This window comes from Scardinius erythrophthalmus (assembly GCF_964197995.2).
Source record: "Scardinius erythrophthalmus genome assembly, chromosome: 1".
NCBI classification, from domain to species: Eukaryota; Metazoa; Chordata; class Actinopteri; order Cypriniformes; family Leuciscidae; genus Scardinius; species Scardinius erythrophthalmus.
This window is the reverse complement of record NC_138221.1, coordinates 57,597,822-57,622,733: the sequence shown is the minus strand read 5'-3', so window position 1 is coordinate 57,622,733 and position 24,912 is coordinate 57,597,822. Positions and strand designations below refer to the sequence as shown.

Sequence of the window (24,912 nt, the reverse complement as noted above, 5' to 3'; positions counted from 1 at the left end):
TCGGATCGATAAGCAATATCGATAATGGAATCGGAATCGTTAAATTCTTATCAATTCCCATCCCTACTGCCGAGTCTGTGTGTCTAATCTGATCCCCTGAGATATCCTGTCTCCACAGGGCACTTTCCCCCATGGCATAGACATTGTCACAGCGGCGGACTACTTCACGGTCGGTAACCTGAATAACTGCTACTTGACCATTAGGTAAGGAGTAAGGAGGTGACAATGTGTGACTAAGAGCTGTTTTGATGTGCTTAATTAAGCTCCATTGTTCCTCAGTGTACATGCCTCAGGTAGATCAATCATACACCCCATTTCTCAGAACAATCAGACTAATCAAAGCACAATCACGGTATTTTTTGAATGCATCTATGAGTGAAGCAGTGGTTACGCTGTCTTGTACTTTTCTTGTGTCCCACCCTTCTGAAAAATGCCACCATTTGACTTTGTCATCTCAATGTAGTCAAAAAGCAATGTGAAAAATGCTAGCCTTAGGGAGCAAAGAGCCACACTCAAGTCTTACCGCTGAAACGATGGGTCTCGGTCCGCTTTCCAGCGAACTCTGGTGCAGTTCCACTGAAATATGAACGCAACAAAAAAAGGACACGATGTCACAAGATGCAACCCTAAAAAGGACAGAATTCTCAATACAAGCACACCTGTTTTTCTCGTCATAGTCGCGATGTTGCCCATCACAGTTGGGTACAGGCATCAGAACTACGTCTCCTCGCAGCAGATCTTCGTTTGTGTGTGACGGAGGGATTCCTGCTGCTGTTTTGACTCCTTTACACATTTTATAAGCTCTTCACAAGTTGTCAGTTCCATCAAAAACCATCATATTTAGGCTAGGCACACACAACGAGCGCATTTAGCCCAGAACACAGCATTGTTTCCAATGTTCGACGAGGTCTGTCGCAAAATATACATCATAAACGCCTTTTTTGCTTTGTATCTCAACCCTTGTGTTATGTTGCGGGTCAATTTGACCCGTTTAGATTTTATAGTTGCTGGAAATACTGGATAACCTATGTTTTTTTTTCTTGATATTTTGTGACGTTCTCATTTATCATCATGAACATGCATGCAAAGTTTCATCATGCTGGTGTTTTTTGACATATACAAACAAAATTACTGTTCCTTTCGTGATGTTCGCGGGTCAATTTGACCTGCATATTTTAACGCTCTAAGGCAACTGTACGGACCCAAAATAATAACATTTCTTGGTTATACTTTATTTTATTTTTTTACTACCTTATGAGGCTAAAAAATTAGGTTTTCCACACTTATTTCAATGCAGAAAAATATTTTGTCAGCCACAGATGGTAAAAATGACCTATCATTTATTTTTTCAAGCTACCTAAAATAATATTAAATCTTTTTTTTTTTTTTGATATTTTGTGACTTTTTTGCATTTATCTTCATGAACATGCATGCAAAGTTTCAACATGCTGGTGTTTTTTTTTGACATATACAAACAAAATTACTATTACGTTTGTGATGTTCGCAGGTCAATTTGACCCCCATAGGCTATTCAAAAGCAACTGTACAGACACAACATAAAAACATTTATTTTATGTATCAACTGGGCATCAACTCCAGTTCTAAAGTGTAAGTGTATCTAAAAGTGCTCTAAACCAAACCAAACCAAACACACTTGAAAAAGCTAAATCATGGTGTTCAGAGTTAATTGCAAATTACAAATGAAAATCTTTGACAGACGCAGATAGTAAAATAAGCTCTCATTTATATATTCAAGATATCTGAAATATCTTGAGACTTTGACATAGACTGCAGGAAAAATTAGCTCAGATTAATTGATTAATTGTTCAGTTATGATGTTCTAAGCAAAAAAAAAAAAAAAAAAGTAAAAAAAAAATATATATTCTAATATATATAAATATAATGTATATTCAAATTTTGTCAAAGCAAAACAGTTTTAAAAAATGGTTAAAAAACATTTTCATTAAATCATATCTTCAGATATATATTTTTTGGAATATTTGACAAATGTTGATATTAAAAGTTTACAGTTTGTACCTGAATCTTTGTTGTTTTTCATAGTGTGATTTTTGAGGAATTGTATTGAATCCAATGCGGGTCAATTTGACCCGGACCATAAGGGGAGTGCACAGAATTCCAACATAACACAAAGGTTAAGGTTCTGTGTTAAAAATGACCGTGTGAACGCAAAGCGAACCAGAACTAAATGTATTTTCTTTTTTGGTCTGGATCAAAGGAACCAAGAGAACCGAACTACAAGTGTGAACACACCCTTAAAGGTGACATATGATAGCAGTCCCCCTAGCAGTCTGGACAAACCTTTTTAGTAAACATATGCTTTAAAACAGTAAAACTGGGCCATTCAGAAACTCTTGACATCAGAACAATAAGCATGCTAAAGGTCTTCTCACACCTACTGTAAAGATCTTTTGTTTTGGGACTTATTTTCTTGTTCGATTCAATTTCTTTTCAAAACATTCCAAAATGTGTACATGCAAGTCACCCGTTTGTTCTACATAGCTTCATTCATCAAGAAGGATTGACAAGTTCATTTTGTGGAGTAGCTGTCGTTGCACACACACACACATACAAATGCATATAAGCTATGATTTTTCCTCAAACTGATACATTTTATCAGTTAGAGAGGTAATCGAGGCTTCATCAAGAGCTCGAGACGGTTTTTGGTCGGGTTGATTTCTCAGCTCAAGCTAATTTGAGCCTCAAAAATTCCCTAGCATATGACCGTCTGCATCCATACCCACATGCATATGAACAAATCATAATCCTTATCATTTACATATGCGGCCTTAAGTACAGTAGCAAAATTCGCCTCTTGAATACTAACAGTCAGAAATGGCTGTGTAAAACTAATTTATGATTTTTTTCAGTGTCTACATCGCTGGTTTTGAGGAATACACCAAACCTTTAATTGACCACTTGGTGGCTATGAAAATCAATCACTGGGACGGGTAAGTAATTGTACTGTTTCAATTGGATTTTTTGGTTTTATAATTTTAACTAAAGCTGTATTCGCATTTATTAGGGTGATCAGAGAGCTGGCCACGAAAGCACTGCACAATCTAACTGCCCAGGCTCCTGAATACATGGCCAACACAGGTGAGAATAATGTTCATTTTGTCAGCTATTCATTTTTTCATTTAGTCTTATGTACTTTTCAGTTTTTTCATTTTGTCAAAATTGTCCTGTTTTTGTTTAGTCAAGTTTTAGTTGAATGCATAATGGTTAAACTGATAATAACGATTAGTTTTCCCAAGATCATAATCGCAACGATTGTAGTCATTTGCTAAATTTATATTTACTTGTCATCAGAATTTTTGCACTTTCCCCTGTAAGCATCAAGGGAATGTCATGGTTTAATTTTCCTCATTTTAGTTTCTGATTTATTATGGGCTATTTATCATATAAATTAACACACTCTCTACATTATGAAAACTGGTAAACACGAAATGTATCTCAAAAATTAAAACAGTGAAATTCCTGATAGTAATTCCAATAATTCAATCAAAACAACAGAAAATTCAGCAACCACAATCGCAAACAACATATGCGAGATCCATGTTTGGATTTATTATAGTTCATCACTGAGAAAGCGTTTTCAATTAATCTCTATGGAAGTTGAGCCAGCGCAGCGTGAAGCTCAGCTTTCATAGGAATGAACTGGAAATGCTCACTCTGCTCCGCACCAGTGGACACTCATTTTACTTTTCGAATTAGCGGCAATTCGGGGAAGGCAATTGCTTAATTGGTGGGTTCATTATTATTCATAATGAAAAACACAACAGTTTCCCTATTAGCTTTGGGTTTAATCCAAAATATTGCCAAATAGGTGCTTTTACATTTTGCTTTGAAACCAAATCTTCCGCCATCGTCTTGTCAGTCAGCTGAGCTCGCCTCACTCTCGTCGTGTGATAAATGAAATGTTACTCCTGCTGCTGATCTGTGCCACGACTCTCGTTCGGCTCACGCTGAAATGACCAGACATGTTTAGTTTTTAATTGTAGCGACTGTTCTCTAACTGAACTAAATGAGTTTTATTGCTATAAAAAATCAAAACACCACGTAACACTGACTATATCAACAGGCTTGCTGCTATAGTCGGTTATTGTTTAATGACCTTGGTGTCGTCTCGTCTTAGTCATGGGAATAAAGCTTGATGACGAACATTTTTCGCCATAGTTTTCGTCTGTACACATACAGCAAACCCAATCCTTCAACACAGCTTTTTCACCTCTACACAGATGCCTAAAATGTTGTGCCGTCTTACCTTTATTTTTGATTTCAGTTTTACCCCAGCTGCTGCCCATGGCGACAGGGATGGATTTACACCGCCGTCACGGCGCTATCCTGGCCTGCGCTGAGATCACTCATGCTCTCTATGAGCTGGCCTCCCAGAACAATAGGTTACACCCGCTTTTATTTATTACAGCTTTGCCTAACCATAACTTTATTTTATGTAATGCATTTGTATCCTTGTAGGTCAGTGACTGACATCCTGTCCTCTGACACCATTGAAGGCCTTAAAGACATTCATCAAAAGGTCTGCAGAATTAGTCTCTTGTGTTATTTCGTGAAATAAAAAACAAAAAGCATTTTTTTTGCAACTGATCCTCCGTGTGTTTGTTCACTTTAGCTCTCTGACAGAAAACAGTACAGGTAAGCACTTGCTTCATAACCTGGCAATAATTGACATCAAAGCTTTTCAGGGGCACTTATTTTTTCTTATAGCGTGTAACTGATGTTTTGTTTTAACCCTAGGGGATTTGGTGGAGAGCTAATGAGACCAGCTGGTAAGAAATAATATTTCTGTAGAATTGATTGTGCTTCACCTATTGAAATTATAAACGAATATGTAAGTGTGTGTGACATAAAGCCTCATTACTACTATAGCTCATACTACTGGTTAGTGGTTTGAACAAATCTTTAGCTTTCTGATACAGACATGAATAATACCTCAAATTAAGGAGAGGTGTGGACCACTTATAATTTTGCTCTGGCAGGAAGTGGTGGAAGGCGGGACCTACGCCATATAGGAACCAGAATATCAATAAGACTTAGGGTGGGCTCTTTTGACTTGGGCTAGTACAAAAATCCCCTAGCAAACCACCAGAACATTTTCTTTAGAAGAAAATTACAGATGTCCGTGTTATCCGATTATATGGTGGTTTTGATGAAGACCTCTGATCAACTCAATGAAAAACACCTTAAAGATCATCTTTATGCGCCGCCTACAGATTATCATAATAATCATAAAAAGCACACGCTCATTTTCAGTAATGAAAGGCTTGACAGGTGTTCAGCACTTGGATTCACTTTGTATTAAGTGCTGCATGTTTTAATTATTTATTATAAAATGGATAGTTCTGGTCCTTGATTATGACTGGTTGAGCTGTTTTCGAAGCTGTTTTAAATTACTCTACAAACACACACCTGTGACCGCATAACATCAGTATTACTGCGCCACTGCTTCTGTGGGCTGTGTCCAGAATCGCCCCATATACCCTAAAATATCACTCTATTTTAGAGGACAGCCATTTGTAGTGGTGTCCAAAACCATACTGGATGTTATCGAGTGCACTCATTCAATCCCATAATGCACCCCAATAACAAGTGGACAACCGATGTGCGCTCAACGGCTTGAGAATATCCATAATGTATTGTGAGGGTCTCGTCGAATGAATTCCCGCATCTCGCCAGAAGATGGTCCAGTGTTGGTCCGCTGGTCCAATGTGGGTACAGCGTAATATCATACAGGTATAAATTCATTTTTAATCGATTATTGTGTTGTTTAATTAAGGTTTAGGCCAGTTTATCTTTTCATCTTACTACTGGAGCTGCCAGTTTGCTAAGTTGATTATTAAACAAGAAGCACAAACGATGCAAAAGCGGCAGCCCTTCCTGCGCTCGTTGTCAATCACTCCTTCAAATGGACTATAAAATGGGAGTAATGTAGGGAAAAGTGAATGAGGGTATAGAGGACGGTTATGAACACAGCTTATGTGTTGCAGCGTCTGTGTGTTGCTTGGCAAGGGTTCCGCTTCTGAAGAACTACATTGCTTGGTGGGAGAATAATATTTTTTTATTAATAGCATTACATTTTTGTGTCTGTATGTTTATTTTATGAAACCTTGATGGGTATGTGAAAAAAAAAAAGTTTTATAAAAGCAATAATCCCAGTGGAGCTGTGATTTACAGTGAATTTAGAACAGCTAACGGGGCTTTCAGGCACTCCGCTCCACGTCGTGTCTAACAACGCCTCTTAGCTGTTCTGAATTCACTGTAAACCACGGCTTCTTGGAGCTTATTGCTTTATTTTAAAAAAATCTGTCTCAAGATGGAGCGGTCTGTTACCTTCATTTAAAGCAACCCCAAAGATTATTTTGTACCTTAAAATAATGTTTCCAAAATCGTTTCAGTGATTAATCAACTCGTAACAGGGTGAACGGCACTTCTGCATTCGCTTTGCGACCCTCTATCGCAGGGGTGGGCAAACTACGGCCCGCGGGCCACATACGGCCCGTTAGGCTGTTTAATCCGGCCCGCCGAGTATTTAAAAAATTGTCTTAAGATCGCATTAATTTTACATTTTTTCTTGCAATACTTTGCCTTATATATTGCGTTGCATATATTTGACAATCGGAATATCAGATATTGCATGCATGCCATAGCTAACAAATGTAAAAAAGGAAAAATGACATAAAAGCTGATCATCATTCATTCAGCGCTGTTGTGGCTGCGGTGCGTCACGTAACAAGCAATGACGCGTCACCATGGAAACCAAACAGACAGCGACTTAAGCGCATAGACTGGTTTTCCTTTTTTGGAAGCTCACAGAGAAAAAAATGTTTGGTAACCACTTGCACACCTTAGTTTTTCCTTTGATTTGTCTGCTATTTAGTTTTAGTTATTTTAAATATTAGTTATTTAGCTCCTCTGGATTTGTGGATGTATCCTGACTGATTCCGTTTATCGACCTTTATCGCCCGGCTTTCGACTACGCTCGTGTCTGCCATGTAGTGCTACAGAACCCGTTTTTTTTTTTTTTTCATTAAATGTTCTGATCTGCCTTTGCTTTTTATGTTTTAATTTATTATTCTTAAAATAAATTTGTATTCGTTTATTTCGTTTTTTTTTTTTTCACAAATGTATGACTTTTGGAAGTGCAAATTGCCATGCAGTTTTGATAAAGGTAAATTAACGAAACCTGTCATTTTTACTCTTCTAAGTGTACACTTGCAGGTATTTTGTTTCTAATTTACTGTTAGGCCCATTAAATAATAATACGAATAAACAATATTTAAAAAGTATAGGCTATCTAACATCTGACTAATTAAAAATTAACATTCAAGACATAACATGCTAAATGGGGGATATCTAACATAAAAAAATGTATTGTCAGAATATCGTCTCTCAGATGTTGAATTTCGCGCAGACGTTGCCACAAAAATGTCTGTTTGCTCAGCCCGATCTCATGAAAGTGCGAATACCACGAATTGTATTTGTAGTGCTTATGATACGCAAATTTCGCGTGCATATGATACGCACTTTATGGCATGAAATAGGCACGCACTCCACACCCCTAATCCTAACCAAGGGGTTTACAGTGCGTAGCATATTCACGCAAAAAAAAAAAAAAAAAAAAAAACCTTTTTGCCGTATAATGGCACGAGAAATAAAATTCGTGGTATAGATACGCACTTTCATGAGATTGTGTTTCATAATCTGATACTGGGCTGGCCCTCTGTCAAATTTTAAAACCCAGTGTGGCCCTTGAGCCAAAAAGTTTGCCCACCCCTGCTCTATCGGCTATAACCGCACTATGCAAGTTTGCCAGATAGGGTTGCTGATCTGTAGTTCGAATGAGACATAAGAAACTAAAAATTTGACTTGCTTTACGGCAAAGCATTACTACAGCCGATTGGTGGAGCCTATATAAAAAATAGCCGTTTCTGATGTCGCAATACATCTTACTTTCATAAAATCATGCAACATACTCTACCTTGTCTGTGGACATCTTTATTTCCAAAGCCGGTGCTGGATAAACAAATAGTGTGTGTGCGACGGTAGGCTGTGGTAGGCGAAATTATTTGTAATGGACAAATTCGCTTCCAACCTGTAGGGGTTGAGGAAAAGTGGGAAGAGGAAAAGTGCTTTACTGTTGCTTTAATAGAGTGTCAGCTAGACTTGTAGTTGTTACAGAATTTCCAATTCAGCATAAAGTCACTTAATGCATAATTTTAGTGCAGCTAGTGTTCTTATAATGCTATCTGACAAATTAATTAAACATCTTACCAATTTGGAATCAAGAAAGTTGTACCTTGTTTTTTTTTTGTTTTTTTTTGCATGGGCAAGCACTAGGGATGCACAGGTTGTATGTCGGCCACCATATTGGTATCGGCCAATGAGAAAATTTGTCCGATAAATAATGGATTGTTTCCTTCAGCTGAGACACTTCTGATGCACACTGTTCGCCTTGATGGTTTTGAATTGCTGTCATGTAGGCTACATACAATTCTAATGAGAACACCATTATAATTGTGTGCTTTGGACATGGATTTAATGGTGAGAGTTGTTTTGTAATTAGATTTTTTATTTATTTTTTGGATTTAGATTTATTGGTCAATATATCGGTTATCAGCTTTCAAATATTTTCTGAGGGTTATCAGAGAGTTATTTGAGTTTTCAATTTTCATATCGGTACATTGTTTCTTTAAAAAATCAACCAAATTCTGGTATGATGACAGGCGGTTGAAGGGGATGTGCATGAGTTTTTGATTAAATTAAAGATAAAATCAAGTTAAATGTTAAATATAATTCATTGGAAAAAGTCATTTGATTCAGAGTGGAAATGCTGCCAAAAACTAATGGCACATAAAGTTGAGGGATGTGTTTTTTCCCATATCTTAGGAATCTGTGATTAATAGTTCAGGAAATAGAAGTTTAAGACATTGCAGATGGCCCAGTTACTTTAAAAAGGTTTTTTTTACACCCTTTTCCTTTGTCGTCTTTTTTTTTTTTTTTCAGTCTGTGGCCTCATTGAAAAGCTCTCTCTCTCCAAGATGCCTTTTAAAGATGACCCAGTTATCAGTGAGTCAACCACACCTATTTACAACTGCATTATTTAAATATGTTTGACTACAAATGTCTCACAGAGGAGTAATTGTTCGATGGATTTGTAATGTTGTCGACTTGTTTGTGATTGTGAGTTAATGTGTATTCTGATTTCTTTCAGCTGGTTGGCAATGGCTAATAGACGACAGCTTGAAGAACCTTCACCTGTTCTCCAGCGGTGCCAGACGGGGTATACAGGTACAGGCCCAACCTCAACACCCAGAGGGTCTTACAACTGTACCGAATGTGGTCGTTATGAGAATATAATGTGTTTTCTGTAGGATGCCGCGGTCTCAGCATTGGCAGCGTTGTGTCAGCAGTGTTATCAGGTTCAACCCGGGGTAGCCGACCTGAAAATGCAAGGTACAGGAAACTAATTCATTCAACACAATAGCAGGTTGTGGTTATTATGATATATATATATTAACTCTTTCCCCACCAATGTCATATACCTTTTCCTGGGTCGACATTTCATTAGCTTACTTGTGTGTAAGCAATGCTTCTATCCACTCCTGGTTTACGCAGATCATCTTCCTCGCTAGTTTTTGGATCCGGAGACGCTTTAGTATTTCAGAAGATCTGTAATAGCGCCCCCTACCATTACCGTATAACAGTGATGTCACAGATTGCCAGAAAAACGTGTAAATGGCGGGAAAGTTGTTGTGTCATACATGACGGAAAATCTCGTCAAGGGCGTGGAAAGAGTTAAATGTTGAACGAGTACTTGTTGGTGTGGTTATTGTGTGTCCACATACTTTTGTCTATTTATTGTTTGTTTACATCCATTTGTTGCCATACAGATCAGTTGGTTAGTCAATACCTGTCAGCCCTGGAGAGTCCCGAGGTTCTGACACGCTGTGGCTGCGCTCTCGCCTTGGGCTCACTGCCTCCGTTCATGATCCATGGCAAACTACAGCAGGTCACACCTCATAACGCCTCTTGTTTTCAGCTCAAGTGTGAATCTGAGCCATTAGGCTGAGTACGCATACTCTTACGTGTTCCACAGATCTTGCCTGGGCTCCAGGCTGCCTGCAGAGTTGCTCAGAAACAGGAGAGTCGAACTGAAGCCAGGAGGGATGCGGCCACAGCCATGTCTCAGTGAGTAACACCTTCTCCTGTCTCCTCTGCGCTTGAAGAACCAGTCTGCCAGAGCTTAGCGTGAGCCAGCTTGGTCAACGCCTGCTCCTTCCTGCAGGACCTGAAATTCATGTCTAGTTTCACTGCTTTGTCCCGTCTTGCATTGCATGTCCATGTGTCCTGTGCTTTCTTGTCTTCTCAGGGTGTGTGTAGCTGTAGGAGTGTGTGCACAAGGAAGCCCGGACCGCGTCCTGTGTGAGGGCAACATAAGGCCTGTGTATGAAGCCTTGCTGGGCTGTATGAATGACTACAGCACGGACAGCAGAGGGGATGTAGGGGCCTGGTAAGTTCACATGCTGCCTTGTGTTGCACAGTATACAAGTGCAACAGTGCTGTCGTGGTATTCAAACCTCAAAATAAAGGTACTGCCTTGGGTCACAGTAAATGCTCCACATGGACTTCATCTCCCTGCGGTTTTCTGCCAAAAATAAAAGTTCTATGGTTTAACGTTTACAAGCAAAGAAATTAAGACAGTTATTGTGAGCTATTAGTCTTGTAATTTTATTGTTGCTCTATAAAATAAATGTATTATTTATTTAAATTCTACTTTTATTTTACAGTACAATAGTATTACTATAGTAATACATGTCTTTGTTGTTTTGTTAAATTATTATAATTTGGTGAAATAAAAATATTTTAATGATAATAACAACTATTATTATTATTATTATTATTATTATTATTATTATTATTATTAAAAAAATGTAATACGTAACGTAATATAGTAATACATTTATGTATTGGTCTGTTTAATTATTAGTGAAATAAAAATATTCGAATAATAACGTATTATTATTATTTATTCAAATATTTTATTTTACAGTACAGCAGTATTGTATTACTACGCTATTTATTGTTTTATTTTTGTAATTTAATAAAATAAAAAATAACTATTATTATAGAAAAAGTACAAAAAAATTGTCTATAAAAAAATCAAATATAAATAACTTTATTTGACTCATTATTTGTCATTTAATGTAAATAATTATGTATAGCCCTGGTATATTAATGTAATTAATTTAGCTTTTAAATAAAAAAATGTCGCTTTCACTTAATTTAACCAATTTTAAATGTTACTTAATTTGACCGGAACTTAAACTTAAAACTGGCAGCCATTGCTATTCTACACTATATTGTCTTTTATATAACGCTGAACATATGTATTGTGCTCCGCTATCCCCGGCCTGCATTCCTCAAAATCCCCACTGGTGCCTCCAGGGATAGCAAAAACTCAACGTGAAGTTAAAAATGTGAACAATCAACATTTGTCATAATGCCTTCATGACTAACAAAGCATCAACAAATATTTGAAGCATCTCATGGGTGTTTGCAGTTCTCTGACAGTCACAGTGTAGCTCAGATTTTTTGCGCTCGTTCTGTTTCAGGGTGAGGGCGGCAGCTATGAGCAGTCTCATGGACGTGACCCTGCTGGTGGTGGCGTCTGCTCCAGAGCTCCTCTCGTCTGACCTGTGAGGCACTATCAGTCTCACTTAACCTAAACACAGCTAACCAAGTGCACATTGCAGACTGCTCACAGATATTTTTCTCATTTTCTGTAGTGTTCAGCGCATGATGTGTTGCCTGGCCCAGCAGGCAGCAGAGAAGATCGACCGCTACCGAGCCCATGCCGGCACCGTTTTCCTGCGTCTGCTCCATAGCACGGAGCCCGCAGTACCACACATTCCCCACCGGGAGGAGCTATTGAGCATCTTCCCTCCGTGAGTGACACACGTGCTCGGAAACGTTAATATAGTCCAGTTTTACAAACAGACCTACTGCTTGCTCACAGATCGCCATATTTGTGTTTTTTACGAAAGATTTGTACGAAAACACTTGAACCCTGATAATTGCTGCTTGCAGCTATATTTATTATTATTATCATAATTTTTCTTCGCTAAGCTGATCGTGCAGACAAAACCGTAAGGTCTAGAGACTTGAAACTTGGCCAAATGGTAGTACTATTCCCCGCTACTCAGGTGCAAAGCGCCACCCTGATCGGCCCATAGGGGGTGCTACAGTGAAGAAAAATGCTAAATAGCTCATAACTCCTAGACCGTTCGTCTCTCCGATTTCATTTCCGTCATTAAAATTTTTCCACCATATTGTATTTTGGTTAAAACCTACTTTTCGGGAATGTAGCAAACAAATTAAACCGATCTGATCAAAACATGGTTTACACTTGATGCATCCACAAAAGCACGAGGGTGCACTCACTAAAAATTTGACGTTGCAATTCTCAATCACCGTTTTGTGCAGTTTTACACAGTTTTACACATTACAAACACTACATTGAACTATGGAAAAATAATGCTAGTTTAAAGTAGAAATAAGGGCTTTAAATCTTGGTTCTCCATGACTTTGGCTCAAACTGTCGGTTTTCATTAAATGTATTCTCTCTGATTGTAGAAAAAACTCTGAAACTTGTCTGCCTTAAGATATTGCTCGACATGGCGTTCAATTATTGGTTCATCAAAAATAAATGTTTTTTTTTTTTTTTTTGGCCTCGATACTGGCTTAGTTTTCTACCTACACCTCTTTGTTTGCATGCAACGGATGTGTCAGGCATTAAATCTGGGAGGTGCACTTTTGCATTGCAGTTTCTGGAAAGCAGATCTTTTTATTTTCGTTGTTTACAATTTTAGCTGAAGCTCAATAAAAAGTCCCATCCCAAATGCTTCATTTATGTTTATCTCTGACCTCTGATGTTTTTTTTTTTACATGTACCCTAGAGAGGCGGTAAACTCCCTCAACTGGAACGCCGCGGCACAGGCCTTTCCTCACATCACGCAGCTGCTGCGTCTGCCTCAGTACCAGTACCACACACTCCTGGGCCTTTCCGTGTCTGTGGGTGGCCTCACCGAATCTACAGTAGGTCACCACATAAACACAACCATTAAAACACAATTCACCCTCAGCCGCCTCTTTTTCCCTTGAGAGGCGGCTGAGTATAATTTGTTTAAAAAAAAACAGGGGATTTTAACCTTTCTAAAGGTTAAAACGCAGTATAAAAAATATTTTTTTCAGTCATGCTTTCAAACATCAATTTAGTTCTGTAGATTAATAAGGTGACACTTTACAATGAGGTTATAATTTTTAACATTAGTTAACCCTCTGGAGTCTGAGCGGTTTTCTGGGCCCTTGAGATGTTCTGACATGCCCTGACATTTGTGCTTTTTTCAGTTGCTTATAAACATATTAATGGCAAAGGTGTAAATTCACTCTATAAAGCACAAACAGGGCTACCATAATATGTGAGCCACGTGTATGTACATGTTTTAATTTTTGAGAGAATAATGTTTATGCGTGGATATTGAAAAAACTAAAAACTAAAATTTCTGAAATAAGGCCACAAAACACAGTAAATATGTGTCAATAAGACTTTTGACCAATGGATGTCGTCGCCTATAGTTTTTTCTTCAAAATTATGTGAAAATAGTCTTGCTTTATCGTTCAAATAAAACCATACATTGATTTAAATTGATGTAAAACAGGTTTTGCTTGGAAAGCCAATATGCGAGGAGGCGTGAACGAGGAGTGGTTTTCACCTGAATTACCACCCACTCTGCATAATGACTCTGTATAATGATGAGCCATTCACACAGGTGTGAAACTGGCTGAGCCACAATGCTTGGACAAAAGATATTTAGAAGAAGACTTATATTGACCATTTAAGATTTTGCTTACATCTATCTTGTACATATGTTGTGCTATTTTATTAAAAAGGTAATAAAAAACAATAATTACAATTTCAACAATATTTCAAGTGTACTCTTTCTTTGTAAAAAAAGAGAAAGATTATAGGCCTACATTTTATCTATGTATTCATTACTTTGAAAATAGCCAACATTGGAACAGCTAACATCTTAGTTGATGACTTTATTTTTGACAAAAATATTAGGCTATTTTATATATAGAAATTGCTAAACAAAAGCTTATTTGACGAGGCAGTATATTCTACAGTAAAAACTGTACCCAAATCTACTAAACAAAATGTTGTCTTTCATATTTCGCCTGACTGTAAAGTTGTTTTCATGAAATATTAGGGCATATAAATGTTAATTTGCAGTTTACGTTGCTTATACAAATAGCCAACATTTTATTTCAACATATTTCAGTCGATTTTTACTCATCTCAGTATAGCAATACAGTTTGCTAAAACATCATTATTCGTTGACGATAGGCTTATTTACTTTAAATCCAGGAAAGTTGTTAATGAAAAAATTATTAAAATTAAGATACAATTGATACAAAACGAAATTCGTTTTAAAGAAAGGATTTGTACTTTTTGTTTTGAGGTCTCTGTGAAAGTTTGAAAGTCTTTTAGTGTTTTTTTTTAGAGCTCGCGTCCATAATGGAGAAAAAACAGAGCGCATGCCGATCATTCGTCAATAAACAGAAACCCGAGAAGGAAAAACTTACTAGTATTCCTCAGCTCCTATTCCTCGTATTCCTCATTATTCCTCACAGCGCTGCAAGACGGTGTAAACAAGTAATGTTCTGAATAAACTTGTGTTTTGGTTTTCTCGAGCTGATACAGGGGGCGTTCACAGGATTGCGCGGATTACCTCAGCCATTTGCGTTTGAATAGCGCGCGCTCTCCGTGGGCGGAGTCACATTACATTTGAATTAGCTCTAATTAGGTCGACTGGAATCGCTCTCTTTTAATACAGATTTCACAAGATGAGAATATTTGTTTTTTATATAAATTACTTCATTTAAAAGAAGAGATTTCAAGCTGCATAAAGACATATATCACGTGTATGTGTGAGAAGTATTCACTGAGTTATGGTTCATTTTCGGACGCGTTTCAGAATGGACTACACGGACAGAGAGAAGGCAGAACTCGCTTCGTGTTTATTTTTCTTTATTTGTCGAAAAGCACAACACTATGTTTTTATTGTGAGTATACACAAAAATAATACACATTTAACAGAATCGATTGATGTATAGAACTCCTATGGAAAATCAAAGTCAACAGAGTATTCATGAGTTTCTTTTACACTGATAAAAAAAAAGCGAGCTGGTATCGCCGGCGATACCGTCGACCTCAGGGGGTTAACTACATTAGTGAACAATGAAAAATTCTTCTACAGCATTTATTATTCTTGCTAATTGAAAACCTTAACATTACTAATACATTAAGTTCAAAACTTGTGTCTGTTAATACACAGTTGTGTAGTTAAGGCGCTGTAAACTAACATTAGCATTGTATTAAAGGAGTAGTTCACTTTAAAATGAAAATTCTGTCATCATATACTCACCCTCATGTTGTTTCAAACCTGTATGAATTTCTTTCTTCTGCTGAACATAAAGGAAGATATTTAGAAGAATATCAGTAACCAGACAGTTTCTGGTCTCAATGACTTCCATAGTAGGAAAAAAATATACTATGGAAGTCAATGGGACCCAGAAACTGTCTGGTTACTGATATTCTTCTAAATATCTTCCTTTATGTTCAGCAGAAGAAAGAAATTCATACAGGTTTGAAACAACATGAGGGTGAGTATATGATGACAGAATTTTCATTTTAAAGTGAACTACTCCTTTAACTAACATTAACAAAGGCTAATAAAAATGTGTTGATCATTGTTAGTTCATGTTAGTTAATGCATTATATAATGGTAATAAATTAGACCTTTTTGTAAAGTGTTACCATTAATACTTTACTATGTTAAAGTTAATTTAAAGGGGTGGTTTACTGCCTTTTTTCTTTGCTTGATTGTGTTTATGGGCTGCAATATAACATGTCTTCGTGTTTCGTTTGTTAAAAAACGCCTTATTTTTCATAAATTTCACCTTTATTGTAAGCCGCTTCCTCCTCTGTCATTTGAACGACCGGTTGACTTCCTGATTCTATGAAACCACTCCCTCAGAAAGAGGCAATGAGCTCAGATTGGTTAGTTCGGCCGGTGTGTTGTAATTGGCTAAACTGCGTCCGGAATCTTCACGCCCATTACCTTTACGGGCGACAGTTGCATGTGCTCCGGTCAAATGTAATGGTGTCAATATTGCCTCATCAGTTTGAGCCAGAATCAGACCCAGAGAGCGGTGATGAAGAGAGTCAAGCAGAACCTCCGCAAACACGGCTCTTACTAAACGTTTCTGAATGGTAATTTATTTTATTTTATTATTATTCTCTCAAAGAATTTCCACACGCTGTTACTTGAAAATGCTACTGCTGTTTGTTAGCTTTTGAGATACGCTTTCCCCCTGATTAAACATTTAATATAACTGAATACATGACTGAGTAATACCGTTTTTTTAAGATATTGTTTTATTGATAGAATGAACAACCGTTTAACTATTCACAAAGCTTAGTTTACTCAGTTTGTCGTTTTCTTTAGGTGTACATGTGATAACAGCAGCTGAAGTTTGCTGTTGCGATAATTTTTTGAAGTTTGTACACGTTTGTCTTATACACACAAAATAGCATCGAACTAACTAGCTACTATAAACAAACAGCTTTGGCATTGGTTTGCGTTCTTGATCAAATCAAAAAATTACGTCATAAAGTATACATGGAAAATACGTTTACAAAATTTGTACATATTACAAATTCGGGTCCAAAATGTTTGTACGCGTTTGTCATATACTAAAGCCAGCGCTGGCATTTTTTTACATCCTTGATAAAACTAAAACATTACGTCTTAAATTATACAGGCAAATACATTTAAAATGATTAAACCTTACTTGCAGGTTGTGGCCTCTGGTTTTAAAGCTGTAACTGCTTCATGTTGGAGTAATAGTTTCTTGTTGAATCCGGCATTGAACTCGTGTAGATTCTGGAAGCTGTCTTCCGTAAAATGTGCAGCACAGAGAGCTAAACTACGATTGTAATTGTCAGGAACATAACCAAACTTAAATTTTAACCATTGTTGACGAACTACAGCGTCTGTTGGAAGCCTGAACACAGAAGACCTGACAGCTACAGCTCTCCACTATAACTCCTCCTCTTCGACAGCAGAACATGTTCCGGAGGGAGGGTGGATGTAAATGTATGGGTTAGTTACGTATAAAACCCGGGAAGTATCTCGTTGTAGTCCCATTCGAGACGTTTTTGTAGGCATTAAACTTCCTGATTTTTAAAAGACAATATCTCCGCTTACGTTGAACTTTAAGCGCAGCAACTTTGCAGATACTGTTCATGCACCAACAGCAACATTACACAGTATTTAAAATGAAAAAAGTGAAATAGCAATCAACCACCCCTTTAAATTACATTTTGAATCAATTGACAATTTTGAACAATAACCAACATTACTATATTGCATAATGCTTAACAAATAATAAGTTAATAAATAATTAGTTGTTCGTTCTAAAAAGTGAAAATGGAAATCGGTAAGATTTGTGTGCAAGTTGGTAAGATTTTTTTTTATATTTTTGAAAGAAGTCTCTTATGCTCATCAAGGCTGTTTTTTATTTGATCAGTAATACAGTAAAAACAGTAATATTGTGAAATATTACTATGTAGGGATGTAAACGGTTAATCGATTATCGATTAATTGTCGACAAGAATTTACTCGATTAAATAAAATTATTGTCGGTTAATTGAACATTGCGAACGTGCACGAGATTCTCTCGGGCGGCGAGAGACCCGACACAAACTTGAGGCGGTAAAAAAGAAACCAAACATGAGGCGGTCAAAACGGAGGGGAATGTGGGAGCATTTCAGAAACAGAGCTGCCAGCCCTCACGCATCACACCACACATCCATTATCTCATGCACAGAAAAATCGCGAAGCTAGACAGAGGCGGGGTGCGTTTCCCGAAAGCATCGTTGGCCAACTATGGTCGCAAGTTCATCGCAATGTCCACTGAACTCTATTGGTAACGACGGAACTTGCGACCATAGTTGGCCAACGATGCTTTCGGGAAACGCACCCCAGGTTAGCAATGATATATAAATACTCAGCTCTCAGATTCTGTCAATTTTATTACGAAATTCAAACAATAAATACCGTTTTGGCGCTTGTAAATGTTATGTGACAGATCCCTAGCGCACGTGAACCGATCATCTCAAACGTTACTAGCTAATAGTAAAAAAAAAAACACGAACACTGTTGAAAGATACAGTACAACTTACCGAAATGTATATTTCTCATACATAATATCGATCAATCAGTGTTTTTCATCAGCGTGAATAGGTCAATAACATAGCTGGAGAACAATTATCTCACATTTACCTCAGGAAAGCCATTTAATGAACATAATATAGGCTATAGCACGTAGTTGGCAAGAAAAGAAATAGCTATAGAAAGTATTTTGCTAAATATGTGTTCTATATTACATATTTATTATATTTTTACTTGTATCATTAAATAAAGTTATTATAATAAAAAACGCATCATATTTAATTATTTTTAACCTTAAATAATAGCCTACTACCAGCTGTTAGGGCTTTCTGTATGTTTACAGCATTAGGTGAGTTGTTGTTTTTTTTCTTGAGAAAAATTAATGTCTATCTTGTGTAGCCTACCTAATATTTATCCAAATGAGTCAATATTAAATAAAATCACAATACCGGTAATTGAATTGAAATAATAAAAAAGCGTAGCTTACCAGAAATTGTACCATGTAAACATTGTAACATGTTGTCGCTAAACCTAATAAAATTCAGTTTAGTTACTAAAATGTTAGTGACAATCACAATACACTTATTGTGATGCAATTTTTTTTTTTTACAATTATTTTTACATTTTTTTATGTATTTTAATTTTCTGTGCATAATTTATTTTGTTAAACTACACAAATTCCATTATCTGTACCGTATCCCAACTGTTACAATAAAACATCAGTTGAGCAATATAACATGCATTTTTATTCAGTGTATATAAGCAATATTTTGCTTTTTATGTTAAAGACACTATTGATACCGTGAGAAATTTACATTCTCAGGAAAATAGCCGCTTATCAATTAATCGTTAATCGATCGATAAGGTCAATCAACTAATGATTAATGAATTAATCGATAATTTGCATCCCTATTACTATGTAAAAGAATAGTTTTCTATTTGAATGTTTATTTAAATGTAATTTATTCCTGTGATCAAAGCTGAATTTTCAGCATCAATACTCCAGTCTTCAGTAGTGGTGGGGGAAAAAATCGATTCTCTTCAGTATCGCAATATTTTGCACACGCAATTATATCGATAGAGTAGCGCAAAGTATCGCAATATTTAATTATAAAATTATCTGTTTTACTTTCGGGTTTTCTCGCACGCAAACAGAGCGAGAGAGAATCTTACATTATACCATGCAAAATCGGCGTGCTACATGTAAACGATATTCTTGTTTGTATTTTCCTGTCAAAATAACTGAGTTTATCTGGTATTATTCAGCTTTTAAGAACAAGCAGAAGAGATACCGGTTTCTCCGGTAGTGGGCGAACTAATGCGCAAACGGCAATCTTATTGGATGGCATTCATCCCTGTTTTAATTTCAGCAAATCAGAGCGAACGAACGCTGTCAAGGTGATTAACATTCATGAACCCAGCAGCTCATGTGTTGTAGGCCTATACTATATATTTTTTTACTGACTATGGTTGTATATTGTCATTATTATTAGTAGAATTAGTAGTAGGATTATCTTTTAATAATAATTACTATTATTTTTAAAAAATTTTACAGAAACACTGAATGACCAACAATATCTTAAAGGAGAACTCAGCTGTAAATACAGCGCACATACCTGTATTTACATCCTGTTTTCGGTCGAAGTCCATAGTAATCGATTGTCGAGTTCACACGCATAGGTTTAGTTACCTATGATCACGCGCGTGAACTCGACAATCGATTACTATGGACTTCGACCGAAAACAGGAAGAAAATACAGGTATGTGCGCTGGCTGAAATAACATGATTTTTATTAAAGGGGGGGTGAAATGCTCATTTTCACTCAATCTCCTGTTAATCTTGAGTACCTATAGAGTAGTATTGCATCCTTCATATCTCCAAAACGTCTTTAGTTTTATTATATTTATAAAAGAAAGATAGGCTGTACCGAGTCTTTCCGGAAAAAAACGAGCGGCTGGGGGCGGGCCGGGCGGTGTGCTATAGCTGTGCTAACCGAGCTAACAACACCACAGAGAGACATTTGAAGCAGTTTACTCACCGCATGCGACAGCGAACCTTTATCATTGTGACTGCTCGATCCTTAAGCATTAGACGATCTGCAAATCCGTCGATCTGGGCTTTGTTTATAAAACAATCATCATCAAAATGCAGGGAACAAAGAGTCTTGCACAACCTCTGTTGATGCTTCGAAAAAACAAACTCCATCCACTGTTCCCTTAACGCTGGGTTCTTTGGGAATCTGTGCAGGGTTGTCTTGCCCTGGCAACCAAAAACCCACTTCTTTGGTGACATTGACTTCCCTAAAAGCCGAGCATAGCGCTTTGAGGTAACGAACTGCTTTCGCTCTCTTCTCTCTCTGGTCTACGAGTGCGCGCGCGCCCGCGGAGAAGTGCCCTTAGGACCCATATAAGGAAATTCCGCTCTATCTTACGTAAGACAGAGCCATACTCGAAAAAAAACTTTCCGAAACTTGTGACAAACTGGAAGGAGTATTTTTGGAACAAAAATACTCCTTCAAACGTACAACTTAACTTTTGAAACTTTGTCCATGTTTAGCATGGGAATCCAACTAGGGTTGTAACGGTATACCGGTATGGCGGTTTATTGCGATATTGACATGTACGATTATCATATCGTGCACATTTGCTTATCCGCAGTTTAAAAAAAAAAAAAAAAAATGAAACCAGATTTCACCCGCGCTGCCGCATATATGCAACTTCTTTCAGCTTGACTGCTTAGACTACACCCATACCTGTACAGCGCTGAAAATGTCCGAGACAGAGGCTGCGAATCTCTATCCCCCGCCGAAAAAAAATGTGTAGTAAAATCTGCAGTATGGGAATATTTTGGATATCCAAAATACGTGTCTGTGAATATACAGCGCAAAAAGACTGGTGTGCGACCCCCTTAATTCTATATTCAGCGTGTCTCTGTATGAATGAGCAGCGCCGTTTCGTCTAGTAGATCTAGTACACACTCAAGTACGCAACTACGCATGATGCTCATGGTTTTTAAAGCGTCTGTTGTCTCACTCACTATGTGAAGACGTGAACACATAAACATATCCAGAGCTACTCTGAGAGAACACTTAATGAGCATTTTATAATTTTTTTTAAAGGAATAATCATCAAATACACTGACTGAAACTCATAGGTGTTCAGTACAACCTGTCAAAAAAAGTTTGGTTTAGCCTGAAGAAATAATGACTGAAATATATTACTATTGTGTATAGTTTTTTGTCCATGTTTTAATTTAGTAAACCTCTCTTGTGTAGACAAACAAAAGTTGTTACATTTTATCTGATTGCATTTTCATAAACCATGTTCAACCAAAAACCATATGTTTTCATTCATTTAAGGGTCATTGTAGCTGATGATTATAATAATAATGAGAGTTTAATATCGTATACCGTGAAACCGTGATATTTTCTGAGACGATTATCATACCGTGAAAATCTCATACCGCTACAACCCTAAATCCAACTCTTTACCAGTGTAAAAAACTCAGTATGCATGAAACAGCAATTCACCCCCCCCCCCCCTTTAATATCTTTCACATCTACTGCAGTCAGATTCACCCGTGATCACTCTGAAGGAATCACTCACATTAGCTGTGCACTTGTATTGACACATCAAGGATGTTAAGAGGCTAAAAGCAGGTTTAAAACTTGCCCCATTGAAGTCAACAGGGTGCAAATTTTAAAAAGAGGATAATACGGTGTAGGCAACACCGATTTTTGTCGTTGTTCTCTGTATTGACACCACTCCAAATTTACAAAAAAATGAGCTCAATGTTAAAATTGACCGGAGTTCACCTTTAAGCACCACCAGTTCAGTTTAAGTTCAGTTAAAATGACAAATATGCATTCATGCATGATTATCAAGTTTTAGTTCTAATTACTGAAGTTATAGCATTAAATAGGCTAATGCTTGATTATCATAATATAATGCTTGATTGACTGATTTTAAGAGTGTACATTTAGATATTTAAAAAGCTGTGCCATTTTACAATGATAAGCTGATTTGGTGGAATTATATATATAAAAGTTTTTGCACTTCAGTTAATGTGTAGAAGGTAATGTTCACAGAATTAAATGTGACATTTGAAGTTAGTTGAGCAGTCTTATTTTCCTCATTTTTTGTAATGCCTTTGAATAATATGGGGGGCATGAATCGCAATATATCGCAGAATTGAATCGCAATACTTGCTGTATCGCAATATGTCAAGAACCGCAATAATATTGAATAGTGGCCCAAATATCGCAATACTATCGAATCGTCACATTTTAAAAAGTTGAAAACAGTTAAAAACAAAGTTGAAAACAGTTGTGTTGCTTCATTTTTTTGTGGAAACCATGATACTTTTTTTCAGGATTGTTTGATAAATATAAAATGTAAAAGATCAGCATTTATTTGAAATATAATCTTTGAAACATTTTAAATGTATTTACTGTCAATTATGATCAATTTAATGCATCCTTGCTGAATATGATAAATATTATATTTATAATATAAAATTATAATAAATTATATTAAATATAAAAATCTCACTGTAACTACTCCTCTGACCCCATGGAATGGGTTCACAGACTCCTGATTGAAAACCTTAATTGAAAATAAATCTACCACACAGCCATCAGAATAAGCATGTGAGGAAAAACACTATGGGTAATTAAATTGAGAAATGGTTCAGTTAGAGTAAATTGTGTGGTTAGAAAAGACACAAAAGCGACCAACAGAGGGAGCCGTCGACACTCTGTTCTCCAGAGAGTATGTCCATGATGACCGCAGTCAGGAGTGTGAATAGTTTCAGGGAAATTGAGACTATTAGATCATGTAGTTTTACTTAGCGTTGCTTCATTTCTTATTTGCAAGAATTGCAACACAAAAGTGGTCCGTTATTTTGGGTTTTCAAAAATAAGCTGGTGTTGAAACGCTTTGGTGTTTTAAGAAAATTTCTGACATGTGTTTGAATAAACTGACATTTTGCCACAATTGCAAGTCTGTGCCCGTCCTGGCCTCAAAGTGCACAGGGTGTAAACGGCTTAGAGGCAAAACCACAGCTCCTCCAGTGGGCCAAGATTCGTTCAAAACAAATTTAGCTGGAACGGACCAAGTGGGATTGGCACCATGTCCCTTAGCATTTGCACTCATGCTTTCAGTGGTGACTTAGGGCCCCTGGAGGGATCTTCAGCTCATCAGCTCTCATACACTTAATCTTTTCCTTTCTCCTTTTCTTTAAAATGCTGATTTTCTTTCTTCCTATTCTTACTTTCTATACTTATTTTTCTATGATGCAAAGCTGAATTTTACATTTTTTACTCGTCACATGTTCCTTCAGAAATCATTCTATGATGATTTAATGCTTAAAAAAACATTTCTTATTATTACAAACATTAAACATTGCTGCTTCATATTTTTGTGGAAACTGAACAAAAAAATCTTATTGAAAGCAAATTTTTGAATGGTAGTATATGAAGAGTTCAGATGCAAAAGCCTCTAAGTGCCATCTGAAATTTTATTCTAGAATGGTCATTTTTTCAAGCTCGTATAATTAAGTTCAGTAGTTTCACTTAAATGACAATTAATAGGTAATTTTCATTGCTATTTAAGTGAAATTACTGAACTTAAATATACGAGCTTGATAAAAATGATCATTCAAGAAGAAAATTTCAGATGGCACTTAGAGGCTTTTGCATCTGAACTCGTCATATGTTTTTCCTAAAGAACATCACTGTTATTCTTGTTCATTTTGGGATTAGAGATTGAACATTAGTAATTTGATTTAACATTTGATAACAGTTAATAACAAAGGAATGTATTTGAATGAAAATACAATTCAAACATAGTTGTAATTGAAATTATTCACCCCCCAAATCAGGTTTATTGGCAAAATTGACAGATTTTCAGCTGTTTGCAATGAACAAATCAAACAAAAGTAATTGAAATAGCTCAACACAACAAATGTTTCAAGTGGTTTCCCCAAATTCAACTGAAAATGCAACTTTTAATGACAGTCTCAAAATTATTCAACCCCTCCATGGCAAGCATCTTTAGTTCAAGTCAGGTGACTATGATGGCCACTGTAGAAACTTCCAGGACTTCTTCTGCAACCAAGCCTTGGTGGAATTTGAGGTATGCTTGGGATCATTGTCCTGTAGCAAGGTCCAATGACGCCCAAGCTTAAGCTTCCTTACTGACGGCATGACATTTTCTTTTAGGATTAGGACAAAAATTAATCCATCTTACCTTCCACACGCTGCAGGTTTCCAGTGCCAGAGGATGCAAAGCCATCGCCGAGCCCCACCATGCTTAACTGTAGACAGAGTGTTCTTTTCAGCATATGCTTCATTCTTCTTCCTCCAGACATTCTGCTGATCCATAGGGCCGAAAAGTTCCAAAAAGTTTGTTTTATCGCTCCATAGAACAGAATCCCAAAACTCTGGGATCTGTTGCTTATTTATGATTTTGAGCACTTTTCTTGTGCTTTTTGGTCAGTAGTGGTGTATCTTGTAGTTGTGGCATGGAAACCGCGTGCGTTTAGTACGCGCCTTACTGTGCAAGCTGAATCCAT

General features: G+C 36.8%; 1 protein-coding gene across 3 annotated transcripts in view; it reads left to right on the top strand.

The window, feature by feature from the left end:
• The window catches only part of tbcd (tubulin folding cofactor D), a 63,300-nt gene that overhangs the window by 28,609 nt on the left and 9,779 nt on the right, over window positions 1-24,912 (top strand). For 2 of the 3 annotated variants that reach the window (XM_081371787.1, XM_081371785.1), the window contains exons 17-32: window positions 119-204; window positions 2,889-2,969; window positions 3,044-3,117; window positions 4,304-4,421; window positions 4,498-4,558; window positions 4,652-4,674; window positions 4,777-4,808; window positions 9,043-9,105; window positions 9,251-9,327; window positions 9,411-9,492; window positions 9,930-10,048; window positions 10,136-10,227; window positions 10,409-10,549; window positions 11,652-11,735; window positions 11,826-11,984; window positions 12,996-13,134. In XM_081371787.1, the coding sequence (XP_081227913.1) occupies window positions 119-204; window positions 2,889-2,969; window positions 3,044-3,117; window positions 4,304-4,421; window positions 4,498-4,558; window positions 4,652-4,674; window positions 4,777-4,808; window positions 9,043-9,105; window positions 9,251-9,327; window positions 9,411-9,492; window positions 9,930-10,048; window positions 10,136-10,227; window positions 10,409-10,549; window positions 11,652-11,735; window positions 11,826-11,984; window positions 12,996-13,134 (1,431 nt within the window). Of the gene's footprint in view, window positions 1-118; window positions 205-2,888; window positions 2,970-3,043; window positions 3,118-4,303; window positions 4,422-4,497; window positions 4,579-4,651; window positions 4,675-4,776; window positions 4,809-9,042; window positions 9,106-9,250; window positions 9,328-9,410; window positions 9,493-9,929; window positions 10,049-10,135; window positions 10,228-10,408; window positions 10,550-11,651; window positions 11,736-11,825; window positions 11,985-12,995; window positions 13,135-24,912 lie in introns of all 3 variants that reach the window. The other variant, XM_081371786.1, reaches the window with a different exon arrangement.